The 27,130-nt window shown below is 46.6% G+C and overlaps 1 protein-coding gene across 2 annotated transcripts in view; it reads right to left on the bottom strand.

The window, feature by feature from the left end:
- Positions 1–27,130, bottom strand: part of LOC149365248 (uncharacterized) — a 31,021-nt gene that overhangs the window by 2,351 nt on the left and 1,540 nt on the right. The window contains exons 2-7 of one of the 2 annotated variants that reach the window (XM_089541268.1): positions 19,787–19,864; positions 19,032–19,180; positions 15,482–15,671; positions 8,684–8,838; positions 6,168–6,370; positions 6,055–6,105 (exon numbers count right to left, since the gene is read on the bottom strand). In XM_089541268.1, the coding sequence (XP_089397394.1) occupies positions 6,055–6,105; positions 6,168–6,370; positions 8,684–8,838; positions 15,482–15,671; positions 19,032–19,180; positions 19,787–19,864 (826 nt within the window). The remainder of the gene's footprint in view (positions 1–6,054; positions 6,106–6,167; positions 6,371–8,683; positions 8,839–15,481; positions 15,672–19,031; positions 19,181–19,786; positions 19,865–27,130) is intronic. The other variant, XM_089541269.1, reaches the window with a different exon arrangement.

Here is a 27,130-nt window from a genome sequence, read left to right on the forward strand (position 1 = left end):
CGGTGTAGGCAAGCGCGTTATTAGCCCTCCTTCCGCATGCGTAGCAACTCTGGCGGAAAAGGCAAAAGGTGGCGAGGAGGCGAGCGCGCAGTAGCGAACTCCCTCGCTACCTCTTCTGGGTCTTTTTTTCCTCCTTCCATGGCGAATGTCTGCGCCTCTTCTACGGCAGCCGCCGCCGCTCACGCGTTCTCGCAACGCCTTGCGAAAAAACCTTCTCCTCTTGGGACGGCGGCGGCGGCCGCAGCGAGGGGTAAACTGGTGGCGAGGAGAAGTGGCGACGTAGCGCGCGCGGCGGCCGCGCCGAGGGGTGGCTCGCGCGAAGCACGGTGTTGACGAGCCTAGTGAAGCTCTTCGCTTCAAAAATTGTTTCAAATCAAAGCACACTGGTTTTATGTTTCCCCTGTCGAAAAAAGAGGGAACTGCCACAAAAAGTTGCTCCTGAAGCAGCCCGACCTGTTGACAGAGGGCTAAGCCACTGCAGTAGTTGCTCAGGGATCATCTTGAAATTTCACTGAATTTGGCAGTTACGGTCAAACGCCAACAGGGGAAAGTGAAGTGTGCTTTATACTGTCTCCGACAAATGCTTGAAGAACACAGACCGTCTGTGTCTTCTGGTCTGTGTTCTTCAACCATTTGTCGGTGACGTATTCGGTGGAGCAGCTGGGTAGCATCCCCCGTACTCTGACTGTGAGGACACTCTTGACGCCTGTTCTCCACGCGTGGTCTCAACACCCGTCCGCAATGCGAGCCGCTGTCTGCGAGACCTGCAACCGGAGTCTGGTTAACTGACAGCGCTGGTAAGAGCGGTAAGAGCCATGACATCCACCATGGCTAGCCGGACAACTCAGCATTATGGGAATACCCAGCACCTCCACCAAATATGTCACCGACAAACAGTTGAAAAACACAGATCGGGTTTAATTAGACGAGATGGGCGTGCCAGACTGCAGGGAGCTCGAGCAAGGAAGACAATCTTCAAACACCTCTAATGCCCAAGGCATAGCAAGTCCCAGCTAAAACAGTTCAGCCACAGTACGGTGCCACTGATTGGTTCGTGCAGTGGCAATATTATTATTTCAAGAAACCCCTAGAGGCCCTCGTCACGAGGGTATTACATAGGGGGGTGGTAAAAAATCACAACATGAAAACACAAGAAGGAACATCTAACATGAGGAACTGAAAAGAAAAAAAGAAATGGAAGGCAGCCGGTTTGAATAAATAATGGTTTCGGGTATGAATCATTTGGCAAAAGTTGACGTGTGGCATGTGATGTGTTTGATCTTGAAAGGATGGTGAGGGCGTGGAAACACTGCTGAGGGTGAGTGGAAGAAATTGTTGTGAAGCAACGGATGACGGTAAATTCTGTGAAAAAGAGTTAAGCAAGAGAGTTTACGATGATGGGAAAGGCTGTCAAGTCTAGCACAAGCTTTTAATGTCGTAACGCTAGTAAAACGTGAGTAATCTGAAAAAATGAAACGAGCAGCATGGTTTTGCAGTGATTCGATGTACCTTTGATGATGGCTTGATCTGGGTCCCAAATGGCTAAAGCGTACTCAGTGTTAGGTAGAATTAATGTAATATAAGCAAGTTTACGCACGTGCGCCGAAGCATGTTGAAGGTTACGTTTTAAGAAGCCAAGAGAACAGTTGGCAGCTGCTAGAATCAAGTTAGTATGATAGTTCCAGGCGAAGTCTGACTGAAGGTAAACTTCTAGATATGTGTAAGTAAAAGCTATGTCAACCGCCAAGTCATTAAGAGAGTAGGTGGTTGGGATGTGATAAGAATTCTCTAGTAAAGGAGATGAGGTTTGTGTTGGAAGGGTTTAGGGTCATTAGCCATAACTGGCACTAAGTGTTAATGGAATCGAGGTCAGTTTGTAAATATTGTCGGTCAGAGTCACTTGTAATGGCTCGGGACACAACACAGTCATCGGCAAACAGTCTAATTAGTGAAGAAATGCAATTTGGTAAGTCATTAATAATTATTAGAAAGAGCAGGGGACCAAGCACACTTCCCTGGGGTACACCAGATGTGACATGGGTCATTGTAGAGATAGAACCATTACCATAAGTAAACTGAACGAGAGATGAAAGGAAGTCTTTAATCCATGCTAGTACTTGAGGGTGAATACTGAGATGCGATAGCATGAGAAGTAGCCTATGGTGGGGTACCTGATCAAATGACTTGGAAAAATCTAGAAACAAAGCATCGACGTGAATTCCAGCATCTAAAGAAGTAAACACGTCATTAGTAAATCCAAGAAGATCTCTTACGAAAACCGTGTTGATATTTAAATATGATGTTATGATCTTTGAGCTAATTAAGGGGGGAAGCTGGTCTTTGAAAAAAAAATGTTTGTTAATGAAGTCACAGTAATGGAATCTTCTAGAAACATGTATTTTTGCGTGCTGTTTCCAAATAAGCAATTTAATTTGAAGTAAAACAAGTCCTTGTGCACTTATATAATAGGCAACTTTTTGCCGAGAGCTTTCAATAAATTTTGCTGCAGGAAACTTCCTGGCTTGTCTTCACATCAAACTATGCAATAAGGGCACAATTATTGTCCTGCCCATCATAGAAGTTGAGTTACAGGGCTTTGAATTTGCCAAGTCACGAACAGGAAGAAACTGATGATTTCAAAATCCTTTAACTCGCCTTCTATAAAAGACAGGATGATAATTTTACTCTTACTGCATAGCTTGATGTCAAGAGAAACTAACTGCATGCACTCTAACAAGTTCTCTGCGGTAGACTTTCAAATTCTCGGCAAAAGTTACCCAAGAGATTGCGCTTAAGCGCACAAGGACATGTTGTGCATAAAATTAAATTGCGTATTTGGAATCAGCAGGTGAAAATGCATGTTTCCCAAAGGTTTCATAGTTCTGCCTTCATTAATAAAAATTTACTTCTAAGACACCCTTCCCCCCTTAATGATTTGAGTCTGTATGACATGTTCAAGGAGCTTGGAGAAGGTGCAAGTCAATGAAATGGGCCTACAGTTAAGAGGATCAGAGCGGATGCCTGATTTGAAAAATGTATTACCTTGGCTACATGCACGTCGTGAAGGATGGAGCCAAAGACTGAGAAAAAAAGTGCAGACAAGACTTGAAAAATACTCCCGAGATATCTTTTTCAGTATTTTGTTGTTAAAGCCCAGTGTATCCGCGCTTGTGGTAACTTTAAGATTAGTTAATAAAGAAAGAATACCATCTCCACTAATGACTATTGGGGGCATAGAGTAATTATGAAATGAATTGAGGGCTGGAGTGGTGGTGATGACTTCTCGAGTGAAAACAGATGTGAAAGCGCTGTTAAAGAGCTGAGCAGAATGGGCATCGTCTGGCTGGTCACCATTAGAATTTGTCAAGAATAAATAAGGATGGAAATGAGGGTTAATTATGCTCCAAAATCTTCAGGGGTTAGTGACATCATGGTAAGCAAAACATTACTGTAAAACTGGTGACTGGTAGCTTTAAGCATTGTTTGGTAATTTTTATCGCCTTTTTTGGTATTTTTCCCATGTGTTTAAAGGGATACTGAAGCAAACTCTTAAAATTGAACAAAAACGCTGAAAATAGATTCTTGGAATGAGATTACACCGAAATCTAGTCGTCACTGCGTATATTTTTCAGCGGATGGTTTTATTTTCGATGTTTCATGACAGCGCGCCAAGCCCTCCCGGCAGCGTGCGGTGAAGAGCGTGACGTCATGTGGCAACCTCCCGTGGTGTTAAATATGGCGGCGCCCTTTGATGCATGAAGCCTCGCGTCAGACTGGTTTCGTCGTTGTCACTGCCTTCTTCAGCGCCTATGACCAGCGGCCATAAATGGGCCACCGGTCTTTCACTTCGTCTCCTGTCGCCCATAAGAAAACGTACGAGTAATAAATTTGCTTTATTTTTTAATTTAGAATGACGATTCTGCCCCCTTTAGGCTAAGAGGGGCGTCGGTTTGTTGACAACAATGGTTCCACTCCTAACCACCAGATGGCACCACTAGGCTAAACATAGTCGTGCCCGTTTTAAAAGTAAGAATGTTAGATATGGCGTAAAGTCCGGAAAAAATAGCTGCATTTAGCATATGTAAGCGTGCATACGGTTATGGTATGTAGACAGCATCGATTAACATCTTGACATATCTGTGTACTCCGTGAGCAGACGACAACCGCGAGTAGCGATGGCAATCGTGCTCCTGCGGGAACGGTGGGCGCACGGATGTAATGAGGTCCAGTTGTAGCTTCCACAGGCAGCCTCCAGGTGCAACAATACAGTAATAAATCGCAAGAAAAAACGTGTTATCCGCCTTTTTCGCTAAAATGCTTGTCGCATTTATCAATTTTAGCAGTCAAGGTTTTGTTTACATGTATAAGAGCAGCTCCAAAAGTTTGCTTCAGTATCCCTTTAATAGGTTGTTAGCAACCGCCTGCCATACAAATGTTTTTTTGTTCCTTTTATTAGCTCTTCACAGCCGCCCATTGAACCAGGGCGCACTTTTACTGCACTTAATTGTAATAACCGGTATGTATTTTATAATGAGGTTAATTTTTAGAGTCCAGCTCTATTAAATATAATGGAATGAGCAATCAGCCAGGAACCACTCAGAAAAAGATGTTAATTCGAGATTGATCTGGTCAAAATTAGCTGTTATAACACTGATCAGCTTGGTAGTAGTTTCAGCCGCTGTCATCCATACATAGCGCGCAAGGCGTGACTGCGATTTGTACGGGCTGCAACGTCGGCGCTGTGCAGGTCGCTCACCGCCACTGACGTCAGCGATATCTGGTGGTGCGCGCCGCGAGACCAGGGATCCTGACGCAGGCGATGTATGGGCAACAATTCGAAGGTTGTGGGTTCGTAACATCCGCAGTGGAGGCTCGTAACACCCCAACCTCTGCCCAATGAACACAATGCAGCCCTCTGGCGAGGGAATTTTACACATTGCTATCAACCTGGATCTTATCCAAAATTCTACTGTATCATTATTCAAGTCAAATATACTTTTCATATATTTAATTCAACTACAACTATTACAGACTGGGTCATCATCTAACAAAACAACGATGAGGGGCTCCTGAAATGGCCACGCTGCACTCTCAAATTACTGGCTGAGCGTGAACATGCCAGGAACCACGAGGGCGCTTGGCAGGTTCTCCAGCTTGCACAGTTCCCATGATTCAGAAGCTCTGCAGGTGGTGTTTCAATGCTTTCCTGGCCATGAAACTCCAGCCAGAGTTTCATACAGGGGAAGCGCTAGTGGCACAGCTGTCGCAGAGGTGGCATGAATAGCTGCACGAGCCTTGTTTGCAGCGGCAGTTTTCGGCCAACAAGCACACATTCGCTTGGCACTTGTGGATGGTGATGCTGTGCATCACTGCCGATGGCAGAAAGCTGCCGCCTTGTGTGGTTTTCATGAGAAGACGCTGCCAAAAGAAAAGTTGCCAGGTGGCATCGTTGTTCGTGTCCATGAAAAGGTTTGATGTGTGATGAACTCGTTTTGGACTGAGTAAACAAATGGTGTGGGCGAACCAGCCAGGCGGCCTACTGCAATGGAGGGCATTGCTCGACCTCAACAGTTTTCGAGGACATTGCACAGACCGTGTCAAGGCCTGGCTTGCCAAAACTCAAGCGAATTTAGCTGTCATTCCTGGAGGAATGACAAGTACTCTGCAGCCGTTGGAAGTTTCTGTCAGCCATTTAAAGCTGAATTCCGGTGCTGTCACTCCGAGCGGATGGCAGCGGATGAGAGCTTCACTGTAGCAAAATTGTTTGTGGATTTCAAGTGCTGGGTGTCATGCGATACCATTGTGAAAAGCTTCAAGGTTACTGGAATATCGAACCAGATGGACAGCACTGAAGACGACTGCGTCTGGGAAGGCACCTATGGGAGTGACGAGGAATTTCCTTGAATAAAGTATGAGCAGTCATTTAGCAGTGTTCACATTATTATTTAGAACAGTCACAGCAACAGTGAGATGCTTCTGGTTGTACATACAGGCCTGACTCAAATAAGAGCCACACCCTGGCACACACTTCAAAAATAAAACTATTTTGCCCACCTGATCAGGACACCGCTCCCTGTTCGCCTTTCCCCAGTGTCCCCTTGGTCCCTGGAAAGCCATCAAGAGCACATGCTGCATCGGAAGTGTGACCATCAGAAAAGAAGCCCCACCTTGCGTGCAGCAGACGGCATTGACGAGGCAGAGCTGCTGTGCTCGGAATGGTGGCTGCCACCTCGACGGCTCTTCCTCCTGGAGCTTGTGCTCCCAGCAGCCTTGGTGTCGTTGCCCACCTGTGCTGTCCGAGTGGCCGCAGTGTTCTTCCGCACATACTCTGCTATCTCCCGCAGCTTGCGGTCGTCAAGTCGCCTTAGATCTGTGGCAGTACACATGACAACCTGTTGCATTTGCATCCAATTTCACTACTCCGCACCTAGGGAAATTTCCTCAAGTTATTTTTGCTTGAAGAGCCTTAGAAAAAAAATTTTTTTTTATGAAGTCACACTTATGAAATCTCCAGGAAATATGCATCTTAGTGTGCTGACTCCAAATATGTCTCCCTATTTTGTGCTTGTGCAGTTAAGTAATATGCTACGCAACTTTTTGCGAAGCACTTTCAAGAAATTTTTACAGCGGGGAACTTGGTAAAATGCACACCACTGGTTCTTGACATCAAGGCGCGCAATAAGGGCAAAATTATCACCCTGCCTGTCATAGAAGTTGAGTTGTTGGGTTTTTAATGTGTGACGTCTGAAAGAGGAATGCTAACCTCTCCCAGCTTCTGAAGTCACAACTTAAAAACCCTACAACTCAACTTCTATGACAGGCAGGGTGATAATTTTGCCCTTATTGCGTGCCTTGATGTCAAGAAGAACCGCTGTGTGCATTCTACAGAGCTCCCTACTGCAAAATTACGCGAGAACTCTCACCAAAATTGCATGTTGTTTTACGATATACGAGGGGGTACCCAAAAGAAACCGGACTAAATTTTTTGGTCGGCAAAGCTTCTGTGGTACCGCGTTTTGCCACTAGGAGCGCATAGAACGAACATTCCAGCGTCAGTAAGCCGAGTGCCGTCGTTGAAGGAGGTCAGACTAGTTTAGGCAGAGTTTTAGAGTGACGACTGTTTTGTGTGAACGTCGTTTTTGCAATGGCTGATTTTAATGAACAGCGTGCGCCGGTGAAATTCTGATTTTTGCTCGGAACAAGTTGATTGGAAACTCTTGAAATATTAAGACGTACAAGGACGATGCTATGGGGACAACTCAAGTGTTCCTGAATCGAATCCTAAATCAAAGCAACAATCATGCCAATGGAAAACTTCAAATTCACCTCGCCTCAAGAAAACTCGTCAGGTGAAACCAAACCTCAAAACAATGCTGATTTGTTTTTTCGACGTGAGAGGAGTCGTCCATTGAGAATTTGTTCCGCAGGGTCAGACAGTTAGCCAGGCTTTCTACTTGGATATTTTGAAAAGATTGGGCAACAGTGTGCGGTGGAAGCGGCCAGATTTGTGGCGGTCGGGTGACTGGTTTTTCCATCATGGGAATGCCCCTGCTCACACAGCCCTGTCTCTACGACAATTTTGGACCAAAAATGGCATGACCCTTATTCCTCAACTCTCATACTCTCCCGACCTTGCCCCGTGCTACTTTTTTTGTTTCCTAGAATGAAAAAATAGGTGAATGAAAAGCGGTTCGCTGATGTTGCTGAGGTGAAGAAAAAAACGACGGAGGCACTGTCAAGCATCACAAAAGATGAATTTAAACAATGTTTTGAAAAATGGAATGAAAGATTCGACAAGTGTATCATTGCAAGTGGGGAGCACTTTGAAGGAGATTGAAGGTCTGTGCTTAAAATGCGAACAAATAAGTTCAAACAAAAATAAGTCCGGTTTCTTTTGGGTACCCCCTCGCATATTTATACTTCACAATATGCTGTGGTAGCGAATGTGACAGTGACCTCACATCTGTATAGTTTTAGGGCACATTTTATAGCTTTCCACACAACTGTTATTCGTCTAGGTCTGCTCCCCAGTTCACCACTCTAGAAGTGCAGCAGCACCGATGATCCTCTCCTCGGGCAGGGTGTTTCGCAGCATCTGCAACATTCCTTTGCTCTCTCCTCGCCCTTCTTCCTCCTGCAGGGTTACTACTGCAGTAACCTTCTTCCAACACTTAGCATACCCGCCTTCCACGGCTATCACATACCGGTAGTGTATTCTCTACTCCTTCCACGGTAACCATCAGCCAGTTGGGCTCCACTTCAGCCACACCATCCTTTTTCTGCGGTAACCGCCTTCCGGTATCGCCTTCCGGACGGTTGCTCTGGTCACATCTCTCTACGCTCTCGCCATAAAGCCTCCTTCCACAGTAAACACCCTGTGGCAACCACTTGCCAGTTAGGCATTTCGCCGCTCACGTCACACCTTGCTCCTTTCACGGTATCCGCTCTCCAAGTGGCTCCCCCGGCAGCACACCCGCTGGTTATGCCCACGGCTACAACAGACTGCAACGCGAAACCCACATACGGGCACTCAACAGCTGTTGTTTTAAAATGCAGGCAACTGCCACAGAATCTTCTAGGTGCTGCTCTGTGAGCCAAGCAACTCACTGCAACCCTGAAACAAGACAACTCCTTGCCAGGGGGCAATGCCCAGTGTCGCAGGGTGAAGCCGAATTCGACTCACCGACGGGGAACTCCCGGTCAGAAGACAGGTCGATGGAAGCCATTGGGTCAATGATGCGTATCACGTCCAGCTGCTCCCTCAGCCCCAGATGGTGGCTGATGGCCTCAGTAAGGGCTTCCACTGTGCGCAGCTGCTCATCGCCACTCATGGAAGCCCTGGAACAAAACAATGCAGGCAATTCAGACCCAAGAACAAATTCCAACTGAATTTTGGTTAGGTGGCATTTGCTCGCCTAAAGTGGGCCTCAAAATGGCATGCAAGTTACAAGAAAATACAATGCTTATACCACTCTAGCAAACCACTGCAGTCAGCTGGCATTTCATTAAAAATACTGCCCTTTCACGAGTTTGTAATCTCAAGTGCGAAAACGTTGCCACATCTGACACATCTGCAATCAGCATGAAAAGATACCATGTTCCCTGAAGATTGTGACTTCATTATTCCTCCTTAGCACTGAGCTTGAGTGTGTCCCCTCCAATTGTTCATTTTCCTGTGCAATGGGCACGTGGAAAGAGGAAGGCATCTCTGGCTCCCCTCCTCCCACACACGCAGCAGCACCACGTCTCTGTCCTGTGTGCTGGACATGGCAGCAACTGACTTGTGTCATCAGGGAGGGGCTTTTCTGCGAACGCTCGCTAAACCAGTTTCATTTCAGACTTTTGTCGGTTTCGTTATATCCGGGTTTAATGGAACCAAACTACACAATGAATACAGTGGCATTTTTTTCACTATTCACTGAGGTACCCAAAGTGAGCAACCCACCCACAAGGCTTGTGAACAGCAAAAAAAAAAAAAAAAAAAAAAAAAAAAAGAGCCCAACTTTATGATGACCTGTCGATGAGGCAAAGCATGTACTGGCGAGAGTGTTCCTACGAATGTCGAAAGAAGGCGCAGCAGGGGTCGAGAAAGGAGAGAAGGCAGAGAGAACAGAAAAAAAGCCTAATGGGCAGAGAAGCAGTGAGGCAACAAGCAAAGGGCACATGAGGCTTCCCACGGAGTACTCACATCCCTTGTTCTCAATTCCTGGGATTTCCCGACAAAGGTACTGATGTTAAAACACAATAGTACAGACACTGAGGCATGAAGCATATTTCAGGGCTACTGTACGAGATCCTCAAGAAAGAACACCTGTGAAACTGGGACACAGCTACAAGGCGGTGGTATGATGCACGGCCACAGCCCACCATTGGGGATGTGCGTCAAAATCAAAACCTCACCATCTTTCACTTTTCCCATGAAAATCGTAGAAAAGGTGCTGGTCACAGGTTTGTAAGTACAACTAACGGAGCAAACTAGCAGCTGGGAAGAGGAGCCACACATTCATCACCATCAGCCTGACTACTCCCACTGCAGAGCAAAGGCCTCTCCCATGTCTCTCCAATTAACTGCCCTTTGCCAGTTGCGGTCACCGCATCCCCGCAAATACCTTGATCTCATCCGCCCACCCAACTTTCTGCCGCCCCCAGCTACTCTTGAAATCCACTCCATTACCCTTAAGGACCACCGGTTATCTTGCCTTCGCATTACATGCCTGCCCAAGCCCATTTCTTCCTCTTGATTTCGACTACAATGTCATTAACCCGCGTTTAATCCCTCACCCACTCCACCTGCTTCCGATCTCTTAGCGTTACACCTATCATTTTGCTTTCCATAGCTCGCTGTGTTGTCCTTAACTTAAGCTGAACCCTCTCTGTTAGCCTCCATGTTTCTGCCCCATAGGTGAGTACCGGTAAGATACACCTGTTGTATACTTTTTTCTCGAGGGATATTGGCAAACTGCCATTCATGATCTGAGAGAACCTGCCATATGCGCTCCATCCCATTCTTATTCTTTTAGTTATATCCCTCTTATGATTTGCAGCTGCGGTCACTACCTGCCCTAAATAGACATATTCTCTTACTACTTCCAGCACTTTGCTACCAATTGCGAACTGCTGTTCCCTTGCTAGAGTGGGCGCATTTGTTTTTCACTTCCAGACTCGAGTCCGGTATTTGTTTTTCTCGGGCAGCCCGAAAGCTCTGCCCACCTGCCTGCATCGCCATAGCAACACATTCGTTTTTCACCTATGGCAATCCACGGGCTACTTGGGGCTGCTGGGAAGGCAGCAGACGACAGCTGCGTGCTGCGCTGGCAGCCATATTGAGTTGCGTACTTTTCGTGTTCCTGGAGGACAATATCATGCATTAAACCTTCACATGAGCTCTGCAGCTGCTCTCTGAGCAATCGTAAGACTTTTGGTTCTTGCATCTTCGTTTATTTTCTTGAAATCCACCGCACACGAACGCACGTTTGGAGCTGCGAGCGCGTACTGTTTGCTCGTGTCATCAAGAGGTTCTTGTTCGCTTGTTTTGCAACATGCTGTCTGTACGCTTACCTGAAAGCATCGCAGGTGAACCACTCGTATACTGGAGCAGCTATAGCGCTTCTTGTCAAAATTTTTTGCAAAGGCTTTTGTTTATGTGCCTAGCCGCAACGAGTTGGGCTACCTAGTGCAAATTTCGCCGCAAGCAGTAGTGGCGAGCATACCTCCGAAGCGGAGTTCTGTAATGCACCTGCGCTAAGCTGACAGTACGGTCTTCAAATCGACTCAGTATCATGATCGAGCGCACGGCGTTGCTTCGGCGTCATGGTGGCCGTGGCTTGCGGTGTCTGCTAGCAGATGACAGCGTCCTTGTACGGTAACCGAGGGGGAGCGTCATGTGACCATGACGCTGTTTCCTGTCAGAGCGGAAGCCGAGACCTGTCAGCAAGTAGTCAGAGACTGGAAAAACAAATGTGCCCAGTGTTGAACATTACTTTGTTGTTCTGCATGTTAATTTTTAACCCCACTGTTCGGCTCTGCCTGTGTAACTATGGATCATACCTTGCAGTTCATGTCCTGAGTGACTTAGCAAGGCAATGTCATCAGCGAATCGCAAATTACTTAGGTATTCTCCATTAACTCTTATCCCCAACTGTTCCCATTTCAGCTCTCGGAACACCTCCTGTAAACAGGCGGTGAATAGCATTGGCAAGATTGTGTCTCCCTGCCTGACACCCTTCCTTATTGGAATTTTATTGCTGACAGTGAAGTTCGCGGTGCTGTATTTTGTTTGCCGCATCCGGTCGCGTTATTGGAATGCCCATTACGTTCTCTCTCTTCGCACAACTGCACAGAAGGGGGAGAGCTAAACCCAGTGGGATACGGGGGGGGGGGGGGGGGGGGGATTACGGGAGACGTCAAACTCCCCTCATGGACGGAGTCATTAGGTCGCATTCTGTGTGCACGTGTTTACGGCGAGGCGAACCCGCGTCACAGTGCGTGGCTTTTGTGCCATGTCTGCAGCGGCGTGCTTTGACACATTGTCACGCTAGCTGCAGGCATGAGGAGCGACAATGAGAAACAGATGGATTGAAGTGGCTTTCCTGGAACTTGGGTCACCCGGACGTTGAAGTAATCGGCATCATGGGAAAGTGAGAGTGTTCGCGAAGCTCACAGCAGGAAAGCAAAATCGTGATGATGGAAAGTGTACATACGATATGTGTACAGTGTCGCGATGAGCTACCTTCTTTCCCCAATCATTGATTGGTTGTGTTTTCCTTTCCCCAATAAGTTATTGGGTGGATGTTTGTACAGTACCTGATTGGTTATTCTCCCCACCGAGGGCGGGGACATAAGTTTTAAAACCAGCTGTTTCGGCAGGACCGAGGGCTGGTTTCGTCACGTAGAACTTCTCGTGAGCCAGTCAAGTGTAAATACGTTTTCTCCTTGCTTGTACCTTCCTTTGTGCTTTTAATTGTTATAAAAAGTTAACCTCTCCAGAAGTGTCCTCTTGCAATGTGATTGAGCAATTCGAATCTGCAAGACGTCAAGAATCCTACAATTATCATCTTCAACAGCAATTCCCCTCTACGAGATCTTAAGAGAGGATTTCAACTGGCGCAGCCGTAAGATGGGACATTTTAACTCTGACTTTATGGAGGACTATGGTAGCTGTGCAATCATTATAAATATCTTTCAATGTTTTCACATAACGCCCTTCTACACACAAATTCCGCAATGCCTGCATGACAGCTGAGGTTTCAACTGAGTCAAATGCTTTCTCGTAATCAATGAAGACTATATATAGGGGTTGGTTGTATTCTGCGCATTTCTCTACCACCTGATTGATAGCGTGAATATGGTCTACTGTCGAATATCCTTGATGAAAGCCTGCCTGATCATTTGGTTGACTGAAGTCCAAGGTTGTCCTGACTCTATTAGCGATTACCTTAGTAAATACCTTGTAGGCAACTGACAGTAAGCTAATCGGTCTGTAATTCTTCAAGTCCTTGACGTCTCCTTTCTTATGGATTAAGATAATGTTAGCGTTCTTCCATGCTTCTGGTACGCTCGAGGACACAAGGCATTGCGTAGTATACGGAGTGCCTAGTTGTTCTAGCACAATTTCTCCTGCATCCTTCAACAAATCTGCTGTTATCTGATCCTCACCAGCTGCTCTCTTCCTTTGCATTGCTCCTAAGGCTTTCTTTACTGCCTCCTTTGTTACTGGCGGGATGTCCCATTTCTGTGCTCGACTGCCGCTCTCAGTAACGTTCTGATCACATTCGGTACTGTATAGATTTGTGTAAAACTCTTCAGCTACTTTAACTATCTTATCCATATTGCTAATGACATTGCCCTCTTTGTCTCTTAGCGCATACATCTGGTTTTTACCTACACCTAGTTTTCTCTTCACTGGCTACCTCAGTTCTCTAGAGCATGCTCGATTTTCTCCATGTTCCTTATGTTGGCTACTTTGTGCTTATTTATTACCTTCGATAGCTCTGCTAGTTCTGGTTTAGTGGTTTATTTGGGTTTAACATCCCAAAGCAACTCAGGCTATGAGGGACACTGTAGTGAAGGGTTCCGGAAATTTTGACCACCTGGGGTTCTTTAACGTGCATTGACATCGCACAGTACACGGGCCTCTAGAATTTCGCCTTCATTGAAATTCGTCCGCCGCAGCTGGGATCGAACCCGTGTCTTTTGGGTCAGCAGCCGAGCGCCGTAACGACTGAGCCACCGCGGCGGGGCCTCTGCTAGTTCTATTCTGTCCGTGGAGTTTTAGACGTCCTCATGCTTTGGTGTTTCTTAATCAGATCTTTAGACTCCCGAGATAGCTTGTCGGTATTCTGTCAAGCCATCCTACCACCTACTTCTGCGGCACAATCCACAACGATAGCTGTGAGATTACCGTTCATTGTTTTAACATTACAGTCGTCTTCTTCAGTTAAAGCAGAAAATCTGACTGCAGTGAAATCCTGAATTCCTGAACTTTCTCTCTTATTGCTAACTCGTTAATAGCCTTCTGTTTCACTAGTTTCCTCCGTTCCCTCTTCAAATCTAAGCTGATATGAGACCTTACCATTCTGTGGTCGCCACAACGGACCTTTCCAAGCACCTCCACATCCTCTATGATGCCAGGGTGAGCGCACAGTATGAAGTCTATTTCATTTTTAGTCTCACCATTGGAGCTTTTCCATGCCCACTTCCTGTTTGCACGCTTGCGGAAGAAGGTATTCATGATCGGCAAATTATTTCTGTCTGTGAACTCTACTAATACCTCCCCCCTGCTATTCCTGGAGCCTACACCATAGCTACCTACCGCCTGGTCTCCTGCCTGCTTCTTGTCTACCTTTGCACTGAATTCGCCGTTGGTACAGTGCACTGTGATTTTACTTTCTTCACTGCCGATTCCACGCCTTTTTAGAAGCTGTCAACGGTCTGGTCATCATGGCTGGATGTAGGCTTGTAGGTTTGCACCACCTTCAGCTTGTACCTCTTATTATGCCCAATTACGATAGCTGCCACCCTCTCGTTAATACCATAGAACTCCCCTATGTTGCCAGCTATATCCTGAGTGATGAGGAATCCCACACCTAGTTCTCGTCTGTCGGCTAATCCCCGATAACACAGTACGTGTGCGCCCTTTAGGACTGTATAGGCTTCATCTGTCCTCATAGCCTCACGAACCCCTATGACACCCCATTTAATACCCGCTAATTCGTCCAACAGCACTGCTAAGCTGGCCTCACTAGGTAAGGTTCTAGCGTTAAACGTTGCCAGGTTCAGTTTAAATGGCGGCCTGTTCGAACATTCATGGGTTGTTAAAGCTACCTGCCATCCACTTCAAATGCACCGTTCGGTCGGTTATCCCTTGCACTGTATGCCTGGATCAGAACCTGACCAAACATCTCAAACTTTAAAAAACCACACCTGCCCATTTCGTCGAAGCTGCGCTGTACGGCCACTTGCCTCTGCCATCCACCACAGTGTCAGCTGTGCTAAGCTCGGCCAAATGACCCTACCTCTTGCTAAGGCTAAGAATAAACAGCACAGACACCGCCAGTGATTGCTGCTCAGCAATAATTGTACTGCGACAAAAGCGAAGTGTCATACACGCAGAAATGACCACGTCTATGAGAAAAGATTTCATGACAGGTTCACTTTTGCACCATAACTGAAGGCGGCCTTAGATATGCGGTAGGTTCAAAAGCACACCTCGGGGCGACGATGGGCATGTTGATCGCAATGTGTGTGCTGCTAATATTGCTTTCTGGCCAAGGCGCCCAATATAAAAGGCATGCTACGAAACTTCACTTTACGCAAGTCCTATTATGTATGTCTAGTAGATTTATTGCAAACATTGGAACATAATGAATGGCGCTTCGCATTACAGTCAGGTTCATTATAAGCGGGCTCGGCAATCATGACAAAGCCACCTCGCACCAAGGGGATAAAGACTGGCCCCAGGTCAGTTTGCAGTGCCACTCACCAGCCTCTGGTGGAAGAAGCCTGCACGACATCTGAAGGGGCTGGCGAGAGGCCTCGACGAAAACGCTGCCTCGAGCGGTGACCCTCAAAGTCCTCCCATGTCGCAGCACCTCCACTCTGGCTGCTCCAGTCTGAGAGAACCTCTGAGGACTCCGTTGGATCCAGGCTCAGCTCATCCAAATCCAGTCCAACTGGGGAAGAAAACCCATCCTGCTCATCACTACTCCCATACTACTTGATGACCAAAATCCCTGTCCAAACAAAGCTTCTAATTTAATGTCTGCTGGGCCACAAGAAATATTTTAAGTGACCAAGCCGTTCAATCATGTAAAAAAGTACAGATCTAAACAAAACGTGCTAGTGAGGCTCGCCAAACCACCGACCCACAAATGCAAGCTACCTCGGTGAACACAAATTGGCGGCATCCTGCATGGACTGCATAGGAAACGCAGTGTTTACAGACATGGGCAGAGACCCCTCAACAAACGCTATGCTCGCTGTGAAGTGATCATACAGTAACCCCAAGTTTACAAGTAGGCACGAGGACACACGCAGCTATGCTTAAACTGAGCTCTCAGTGGTAATGGCCACAATCCACAAAACACGAGGAGGCACTCAGTGGACTGCAAGGACCCCCAGGGTGAGTGATCATAAACACCAAGAGCCTTCAAACACCCCTAGATTTGGCCCAACCTTAGGCAACATCAAAATAGGTAGTCGCACAGTTTTCCAGAAGAAAATATTAAAAAAAGAAAAGATCAGTGTGACGGCCACACTAAAACTTTTTACGATCCATGTGGGAATAGCCTTCTAAATGCATGTGCCATGGCCTCTGCGATCAGCTCCGGCTGCGAGCAACGGTGCGCTTGATTGCAGAGGCTGCACATTTACTTTATTTGAAAATACTGCGCACAGGAGCTTCCGGGTGCCACCCACAGATGGCGCCACAGGCCGCGGCTCATCATCATCATCCACTTTTTCCTCCGCCGCAAGCTCTCGCTACCCATACCGACATCAGTATCACCAGCTCCAGCTTTTTATGGCTGTCAAATGCATGGGAGTTGTGGTAGCGTATTAGTTCACTGTAGTTGTGGCTTTTTGTGTGCTGCCACCGAGCGTTGCAGTTTTAGTATGGTGGCTGTAGGGGGAAGTGTGACGGGCGGGCGTAGGCGCGCCTTGCTTGGGAACGCGAAACGCGATGAAAATATCGCGGAGCCGCTAGGGGCGCTGCAGTGCGGCTGGTGTGCCACGGCACGACGCAGACAACGCACTGCCAAGCCAGGCGCAGCTGTATTTGCCTGCTTTCGTTTCTACGTGGGTTGCGTGTTTTGCACCGTGTGTGATCTTCTCGCGTTTCTGTGGTGCTGGAATTTTGTGCGTGATCACAGAGTGATGTAGTGTACCGAAAAAGTCAAAAGCACGAACGTGCTTTGTACCGGAGTTCGGCAAAATTTGTTCGCCATCATCCGACAATATTGTGGTACTAATGATCATCCCAGCCCTGGCCAGTTCCTGTTAACAATAAATTGCCTGAGCTTTTATAACCTTGCGCGTCCACCTAAGTTCGGGAACTGCTCAGGAGAACTTGTTAATGCGCTACTTGAGTCACCAGGACCTGAGCGTGATTGCACTATTGACATGTGCGAAATTACAGAGGATATGCTAGAAGTTGGCAATATTGATGGCGCTGGCAGCTTGATTAAGTCTTGTCTAAGTTAACCACAGCAGCTATGTTGCTGAAGTGAGTGACAGCCGCCTCATATATATTACATACTGGATACGTGGCCAGGAAATTAGAACAACCTGCCTCAACCTTGACTATCAGCAAAGCCGTGGCTGAGCAAGATATCAATATTTCTTTCACTCAGCGCTGTGACAGAGGAGGCCTTTTGTACCCAGGCAGTGAGCTCGCCCAACTTGTTTCTGTGCTACAGGAAGCTTTCACACTGTTCTTCTCTGCGCAGCAGCTTTACACTTTCAGCATTCATGATTTTATGAAATTTCTGAGCAGTGTACACCTTGAGCAAGTTGGCTGTGAGGTGCATTGCAAAGACCTGACAGCAAAAATCATTCAATTCTTTGTGATTACAAGGCTGCATTTTTTCACAAAGTCATTGAACAAAGACAAAGCGATGCAAAGGGAGCGCCAGAAGCACCTGAAGCTCAGAAGAGTTAAATAGGCTGGTGTAGTTTTTACATGTTGTTCCTTGAAATAAACTTCGCAGGTTGTCCTGTTCATTGTTCTGCAGTGTTGAGCTTTCCTTATTTGTTATGCTCCACATTTCTTACTCGATTTGAAAAACACGCAACACGCGGTGCCACCCACTTAGTTGCTTGTCGAGAATGCGTAATACTGGTAATACTCCTTGCTTCCGTCTGCTGAGAAAGTACACTGTAAAGAGCATGTAATTCCTGCGGACATTCCAAACTTCGTAAGTCAAGAGAGGAATATGAATGTACAGTCGCGCTCAATATGACTTACAACGCGCCCGATGTGAACCAAACGAGATTTTCGCTTTATAGTAAATCAATGCAACATTACACAGAACATCCAATTATACCTCAAAGATTCAGTGCACTTTTTTCGTTGGAAGGACAGATACTGGCATCTATTTCAAGCCCCACTGTGCTCGCGCTGCTTCAAGAAATGAGCTCCTGCCACATCTCTTGCGTTTAAGCTCATATTGAGCGCGATAGTACATGCAAATTTACAAAACACATGGTTTAGCGTACCGAAAGCAAAGTGGGCAAATAAAAGCGTAGCACTGTCTTCATCCTGCGCCTGCATCGGCACCAAATCCGCCGCCGCAAAGCACACCAGCATGCACACCAGCGTCCTGTGGCGCCACCTGGCGCCTTCATCGCTAATCTGAGCAGCCTTTCCCACCCCGGCCGTCACACTACCCCCTACAGCCACCATAGTTTTAGCATGATGGGCAAGCACCTTAATAGCTGCACGGCTGGGAGTTTGCTGTAGGACACGGCAAGCGTGCAGCAGGTAGGAAATTCAATGTGGCAGAGAAGTGTGTCCAACAATGGTGCAACCAAAAGGATGCATTGAGGAACACAAGCTGTAGAAAGCGTGCTTTCCAAGACAAGCCGTGCAAGTTTCCCGAAATTGAATAAGAGCTGCTCTGCTATGCGATAGAAGCACTTGTTCTTGCGCTGTTTTTTTCTCAAGATGTACCAACTCGCTCAACTCGCCGTTTTACTGAAGAAGTACGGAACATGGCTACAAGCTGACAACGGACATGATGCGCGACTTCTAGTGGGTGAGCGTTGCACCAGAGCACAGCACCAGCTCATCACCAGTCTGAAGACAGAGTGACGACTGAACATAGAATAAATGGCATTCAGCAAAAATTTTCGCACGTCGCGTGTACGGCCCGCACCCCAAAAATTGGTCCCCAAATCTGTTAAAAAAAAAGTGCGGCCCTTGCCGCAAAAGTGACAGCACGTGCTCCATGTCAGCAAATCTGCAGTGTGTGTCACGCATTTCGAAGCTGAAAAATATTGGAAACACCAGAAACTACAACAAGTAGCATGCTCACAATTGGCACTGGTGTCCTTCTTCATGAAATCTTCCAGATCACTCCAGCAAATGTCGACGTCCAGTGGCCCTGGGCTCGCAATGCTTGGCGGCCGCTCCAGAGGAGACCACTCATCGTTGTCAACCAAGTCACCACGTAGCAGCAGGCTGCTGCAGAGAGCAAATCACTCATGCTTAAAACCAAAGGGGCATAACACACTTCCACTATTTAGTTGCTGTAAAAACAAAAATCGCCCCTTCCGTGTCACGCCTCCCCCTCATCCTCACCAGGAAAAGCCTCAGTCAAGTTACTGCAGCGCTGGCTGCGACATTTATTTACACTAAATGACAGAAGGGAAATATATACTGGTATGTGTTTAACAGTCCCCATAGTACCGATGCATGACTGGTTTATGGAGGTCGAATGTCCCAAAGCGATTCACACTACAGGGACACGTTAGTGAAGGACTCTAGAAATTTTGTCCACCTGGGGACCTTAAACGTGCACTGACACCACATAGTACACGGGCTCCTAGAATTTCATCTCCATAGAAATTAGACCTCCGAGGCCGGGATCAAACTTGCGTCTTTCGGGTCAGCAGCCGAGCGTGGTGAACCACTGAACCACTGTGGTGATAGCGATGCATGAGGCACTAGTGCATACTACCAATGAACCGCACCGTCGTGCCACCAGGAGCCACCCCCATTCTACAAGTGCACGCAGAGAATGGTGGTGCCCTTTGTGATACATTGGAGAAATGGAATCTGTTGTCTTACCACTCTCCTGGGTCCAGCAGGTCTTCAAACCCCATCAATGGAGCATTGTCATCTTTCCAGATGTCCACGTTCCACGGGCTGAAATGCAATGTGGATCACATGATGCCGTCAACAACTGTGTTAGGCCTCGCCTCATTGTGCATAGAGTCAAGTTAAGAACACAAAAAAATTAAAAAAAAAAATGAAGACAGGGGATGGGCAACTAAGTAAATTTAACAAAACCTCATCTGTCTCTGAAATTGGCATTGCTGCACAGGTAAATGCCCGGCAAATTTTTTCCACAGAGAAAAGGTGCAACTAAACATCAATGGATACAACTTGAGAATGCGGTGACTTTTCCTCGTCAAAGGACCCCCTTCCAGCCAATGGTCTCGGCCGATTGTCATGATGCTGCTAGCGTGCCAGTGCAGGGAGCAGCGACACAATGGAGCGAGGGAAAAAATCGGTAACCGTTTTCTTTTTTAGGAACAGAAATGGCAAATTCTCACACCTCGGTGGACACTGGAACCATGCCGTAGAGGAAGGGAGGAGTGAAAAAAGAGAGAAAGAGGTGCCACGCAGTGGAGGTCTCCGGAATAATTTTGACCCCCTGAGGATCTTGATGTGCACTGACATCGCACAGCACACAGGTGCCTTTGCGTTTCACCTCCACCATAACGCAGCCACCATGGCTGGGTTCACACCCGGGTGCTCTGGCTCTGTAGACCCAAACCACTGGGCCACCGCGGTGGGGCAGGGAGGGGACTATTCCCTTTCATGAGAACCTGCCGATGCCATAAGCTGGAAGGGGGTCCTTTGATGGGAAAAAGCCACTGCATTCTCAAGTTGTACCCGATTATAGTGCCTAGATAACTAACCATGGCAGTGGCCTATACTCTCTTACATACATGGTGGCCACACTGCCAAAGCTACGACACCTGTTCGTGCAAGCCAAGTTTGCGCCAAAAAGTAGTTTGCCACCCAACCAAAGTATTGTGAACTAGATAGGGGTAATGAACCGAGGGTGAGTGGTGCGCCGCGGCCGTTTGCACAAACACTGGCAGGAGGCACTGCAGTTCACTTCACATGAAGGAAGCTGGAGCCACGCTGCACGCACTGCGCACTTGCTTGCCGCAAAGTTTGCCCACTCACTGCATCGGCATGCTCAAGGTGCCTATGCTCGACAATACTAAGAGTGTGCACTATGCCAGCCATGTCTACAAAAGGTCGCCCATTAGAGGCCGCGATTTGCCTGGGACAAAGTTCGCGGAGCTGAATGCGGCTATAAAGAACAAACTGCCCATCTATCAGGTTAATTTTTTGTTGTTCGCGGAATTGGCTGCAATTACTTAGGGTTCTGTGCTCTGCACTGCCGCTAGTAAATAGCCACGTACTGCCGTGGGTGGAATGATATGGACCACGCTTCGTCACTAAAATTGTTCTGTCACGTTGCATAACAGAAATAGGAATGTTTGTGCCTTGCAGATATCTTTTTTTTGCTCCAATTAATGTGGTACAATTAATTTAATTTTGCTCTAATTACTCCAATTAATGTGGTCACCATGGCCGAGATAGCAGGTGGAAAAAATTAATCAAATAATGTATAAAACTAGTGCTGCTCCTTTCCTTTGTAAAAGAGGAAAAATAAACTATTATTATTATTATTATTATTATTATAAACTAGTGCTTCGATCGACTAACAATGATATATTGTTCTAAACCTGGTTCTTAAATGAAGCTCTTTAGCACTGACATGCATCACAAGAAATATTGGCTTTGCACCGATACCTCGAACAAAAATTGGAAGAAAAACTCAAGCTCCACCTTAAAGGTATGAAGCGATAGCGTAGTGGATTAATTCCCGTACATGTACACGATCATTCTCTACTTTGCATTCATAGACTCCCCCAGAGTCCCGATACCCTTCTCCTGGCGCGGTGGTGCAGCGGATAAGCGATGGGCCTTGTGGGGTCCAGGCTGCTCTTCCCCAGAGACCAACCATTAACTGCCACGGTGGCCAGTTCGCTCATTATCCGGTGGGCAGGTTGTGATGGCGCGGCTAAGTCATGAAACCTAGGTGGCCCACCAGCCTCCTAGGTTGTTGCTTTCTGAGGAAACCCTGACAGAGCCATGCTCGTGATTTTTCCCTCACTTCACCAACGCCGGATTATCTGGAGAACAGGCCTTTAAACGCTTTCGCCTTAAAAGTGCAGACCTTTGAGCGCATCAAAAGAAAGCCTGTGAGTGTCCCAGGCAGCATTAATGAAACAGGAAAATAAATTCTTCCCCACACAACATGTAGTGGATGCTGTTGGTATTGAGCTCTGATGCACTGGTGAGTTCAGTGAGTACATTACTGATTAGGCACTTTAGTCAAATTGTATAATCTCCTGATGGGTATATACGTCGACCCCAGTCACACTGCTGAGTGTACTTTTGGGAGAGTAAATAACACCCCTGTCAAACGTACAAGTCAAATGTACAAGTTAAGTGCACTTACGGGGAGTGACGCTTCAGGCTTCGCGGTGCTAAACGGGAAGGCAAAGTGCACTTTTTGTAGTAAAAAAGAAGTGGCGACACAAAATAAGCGGAATTTTTGAAGAGGTTAACAGGAAAGAAAAAAATACTTAAAAATTCACTGTCTGACATGATAGCCCAAATAAAACGAACTTAAACAGTTCCTAACAATGGGAAAAAAAATATAGAAATAGAAGCAAAGCCAAGAGCAGCCAAGACTATCCAGAATTTTGACACCAAACAAGATGGTAGCATGCTGCAGAGTTGCATCTGATTGCGTTCCTTTGTTGTGTTGCTTCGCTTGTAGCTATAACGAAGAAATATTTTTTTAAAAACAGTGTTATAGCAAGTGAAATAAACTTGAGAGTACTTTTTATGCACCACACATATAGTGCCTTCAAAGTCTCTGCTGTCGAGGTTACGCACTTCGCCCTCAAAGTGTGTTTCCTGAGTGCACTCCACTTGCAGCGTTTAGATGTGACAAAGTGCGCTTTCAGCGAGTGACACTCTCCACAAGTGCAATTAACTTGCCCACTTGATAGGGGTATAAGAGTGTGCTGCGTTGTTTTGTCCCGAGGATGGGGATGCCTATAGTATACTAACATGTATATTTTTTTGTCCTGAGGATGGGGATGCCTACAGTATAGCAACACGTAAATGGGTGATATGGGATGTACAGGTGCCGTCAAAAGTAAATGGAAGGCAATATTAACGAAAAAATTTTAATCACTGCCCGCTCAATTTATGCACCCTTCAATACATATGCGCAGACTAATTCTGATTGTGCGAATTGCACTGTGCACCAACAAACATTAACCATTATGCTTTAGATTTAAAGAAATTAAATTTTTTTGAAAAAGTCGCCTTCCATTTACTTTTGACGGCGACTGTACAGTCTTTGTCAAAAGTAACTAGGCTCCATGGTTTGCTTCTCATTCGTATAACAGAGCCCGCATGGCTTCCCTAAAGATCAATAAGTTCTTCGCAGGTGAGAACAAGGGTTCTTCTTGCCATACAGACATTCAGAGCTTGAGGGCTGGCATAATAGCTTCAATGTACGACTGAGGAGAAAAAACGTGCAGCCTGGTTACTTTTGACAAAGACTGCACCTCCCCAAAGCAACACTCTGGCTATGAGACACGCTGTAGCGGATGGCTAAGCACAAATTTAGAGCACTGCAGCTGCCTTCTTCAATGTGCACTGGCATTGAACAGTACACGGGTGCCTTGCTTTCGCCCCTACCAACACGTGTCCGCCACGGCTGACCAGGATTAGGCTTCAGAGTGCTGCCTGCTACGTACGCTCTAAACAGAGAGGAGTGAAAAGGGGAGCAAGCTGGCCCCTGGGGGGGGCACACCCTCGCACAGGGGGAGGACAGTCTACTCCCCTTTCACTCCCACACGGGCGCATTCCTGTTTGGGGAGTAGCCAGCGGCAGATCGAGCAAAATCAAATCATCTTAACAGCTTGACGGCCATACCAGGGCTTTTTGAGCAGACGACAGAGCATGAAAGCGTAGAGGACAACAAAATAACATATGTGAGGGATGTTTAATTCAATATATAGTCGCTAATTTTATGCCACATTAGGACGAGTTGCTGTGAGCTGAAACCTTGGCTAGGAGTTGCTCATTAACTGAGCTTGGAGGTTATGCATGTGGATAAGTGTATGTCACATACGTAACAGTTTCGAGTAACTTCTTATTCTTCATGAAAAAGAGAGCGCCACAAATGCGAGTGTAGTATTCAAATTGGCTGAACTGTGCGCACTGAAGAACAGTTCGTTTGAGAATGTAAATTATTGGAAAGTTTTTACTGTGCCAATATGCTGTCACATTTTTCTCCAAATCCGTTCTTGCAGCAGAAGCATTTGATACTCTCATATTTTAAAAAAAATTTTGGGATCAATTTTGGGATTTCAGCCAGCCCTTGGGTTACAGTCAGTGTCTGTCATCTCAAAATTTGATCTCTGTGCACTGCACAAAAAAAAAATATAAAGCGAAATGCGCATGTGAAACTGCATGCTACCGTTAAAGATGCCACTGCTCGCGGACTGATGTGGCGTGCGGCTTTCAGGTGACGGGCACACTAGTGCCACCATGCGGCGGCTCAAGGTTTCCATGGTTTTTGCCTCCTCGTCTCTGCTGCTTTCCGGCCTCCCTCGCCCTGCTACCCCTATCTAGCACACTATAACCAAAGTGGAGACCGGCATATTTTGCTGCAACAACTCTCAAGTATTATGACTGGCAACCTCTTCCACCTCACTTGCCACTAGCGCTGAACAAACACGGACACACAGGGCGGGCGCGTGTTTGTTCTGCGCTATGTGGCAAGTGAACCGTCACCACCTCGCCCAAGCTACCACTCTTCCACCTCATTTTGCCTCTTCCCACATTTTCGTCCAGCAACCTCGAGAAGTAAAAATGATGAGTGGTAGAACGATGTGCGGCTGGTACAGCTATTAGCTCTTTCTCCATCTGTGCCTAAAAAGTAGCTCTCAGTCAGTGAAAGTTGCAGCCAAGGGGCACAAACACTGAGCACCTCACAGCTTCGAGCATAAATCCCAATTCTAGCACTTCGCTTTGTGCTGCCCTCTGTTGTCATCCGAACACTCACCGAGGCTTCAGGGACAACGAATGATACGCAGTGGAGCAATATGGTTTTGCGGGTGCACCGCTTCCGCAGACTCCACCATGCTTACCGCTAATGCACGAAATATAGTGTACTGGTCGGAGCATTCATCTCGTACATGATAGGCAGATGGGTTCAATGCCCCGTGCCACTGGGCATCCACCAGTCCTTTGGGTACAAGCTTTCCCCTAGCCTGGTACTCAGCTCTCTCGGGGTTAAATTCTTGGGAGAAGGGCCTTCTACCAAACCAGGGCCACTTACTGAAGCCGCTACATTATGTTAGTTTTAAGAGAGAAGTGAAAGCCAAAACTGTCCATTCTGCAGAATAAAGCTTTACTTCTGACAGCAAAGAAAGCCTGTGTGGGTTGCTGTGTTTTGCTTGCAAGTTCAGTGTATGCTTGTATAGTTACTGCACAATGTACCTCATATCACTATACCAGGAAGAGGCCTTGGCCTTCCGACAGAAAATGGAAAATACACCTACACAAGAGTTTCTCTTCCATTCATAAGATGCTCTCCGATATTGCCAGATGTACTCTTTTAGTTTCGTGCAAAAGACACCACCTCAAATTTGGTTGACAAACTGGCTGCTGCACCATGCGAACTCACCCTTGCAAATGTCACTGGTCCCCAAGAATTTCTTCACCACAAACCATACAACTGCCAATGCATGTTTAGCTCCCTGCAACTTTTCTGTACTGCCCCCACCTTCAGCTGGCCATCCCTTTCGGGCACCGTACGTAGATTTGTGTGATCTGCATCCTGTACACTGCTGAATCCTATAAAAACATAACTATAGTTACTAATAACAATCATAATAAAAATACTAATAATAACAACAACATGCTGAAATTTGCAAAATCTTCGGTAGAATTATTTCAAGCCAGGTATGCGAAATGAAACCAAAACAGATTGACACCAGAATTTTATGGTAGCTTTGGTAAAGCTCCAGTCTGTGTGCATTGCGTTGTTTGTTTTGCAAGGACAAGTGCTTTAAAATGAGAGTTTTCGCGACAGGAATGAGTCAAACGCAGTACAACTAAGACCCTGAAACCAGTGCCAAGTATCGATGCGGAGATAAGAGGCTACAAGAGAGGTTGTATAGTTAAGCACCTGGAAAAATGGAATTTTGAGCAAACTTTGCGTGCTCAAAAAAATCTGAAATATTTAACATTTTCCTTTCTGGCGATAATTTGCACCTGAAGAAGCTATGAAAGGTTAGTGTTTCAAGTAGAAACACACAGAATGGCAAACAGTGCCAATGACTGAATAGCAACAGCTTCACTGAGAGACAGCCAACAGCAGGCCTAGGAAGAGTTGACAGTTCCAGGCCTGAATTTTGATTAACCATCGAATACTTCTAATCCTGGTGGAATGTGCATAACTCTGCTCCTGCTGCTTACTTTTCCCATGTTGTTTACTCTGGGTAGGCTGTTGTAACTGCATGAACCAACATGCAAATGAACTAGCTGGCATGCTATTGTGGTTTTAGAGCCCAGCTCTTTGGCAGCACCGGTTTCTGTGTCCACTGCCTCCCTGTCCCCCATTGTAACCAGCAGTGGACACCGTTTAAGCTGCGAAACCAATGGAGCAGGAGCTTGGAAAGCAGAGGGCAAAATTGGTTTTTGAGGAAAGGAAATGGGCAGTATCTGTCTCACACAACTCCATGGTGGACACCTGAACCAGAGGGAAGGCACATAACTGCCCTCTTGGAACAGTGGACACCTCAACCCTGCTTTAAGCTACATGGTTGGTGGTAGTGACAGATAAGCCATGCCTTCGCACTGACAACATTGTTGTACCAGAAAGATGGTGCTGAAGCCATAGGCATTCCTTGTGTTCACTGGCATTGGCAACGCTTTACGATAATTTTAAGGAAAGGAAGTGCCCATAACTGACTCCCTGGGTCAGTGGACGCCTATCACACTTATAGGTGCTTGGGGTGATGCAAGATCAACCATTAAGTGCCACCTGCCAGGTGGGTGGGGCCTTTAGGAGAACATCCCATTCCTCTCACTTGTAACGCATCCCACAGCTGTGACAACCTCACGAAATACTTGCGCGAAATATTTTGAGAATCAGGCATTGGTGCAGCAAGTCGAGCATATATCCATCTCTTTCTCCTACCACAAAGCTTCCTTCATGGCAATCAAGAACTGTTAGCGGAATGTTTCTTGATGAAGGAATATGTGTGAAAAATATCAAGTTGTCTCTAATTG

Source organism: Amblyomma mixtum, chromosome 1 (assembly GCF_055824585.1).
Source record: "Amblyomma mixtum isolate Tamu chromosome 1, ASM5582458v1, whole genome shotgun sequence".
Classification (NCBI taxonomy): Eukaryota; Metazoa; Arthropoda; class Arachnida; order Ixodida; family Ixodidae; genus Amblyomma; species Amblyomma mixtum.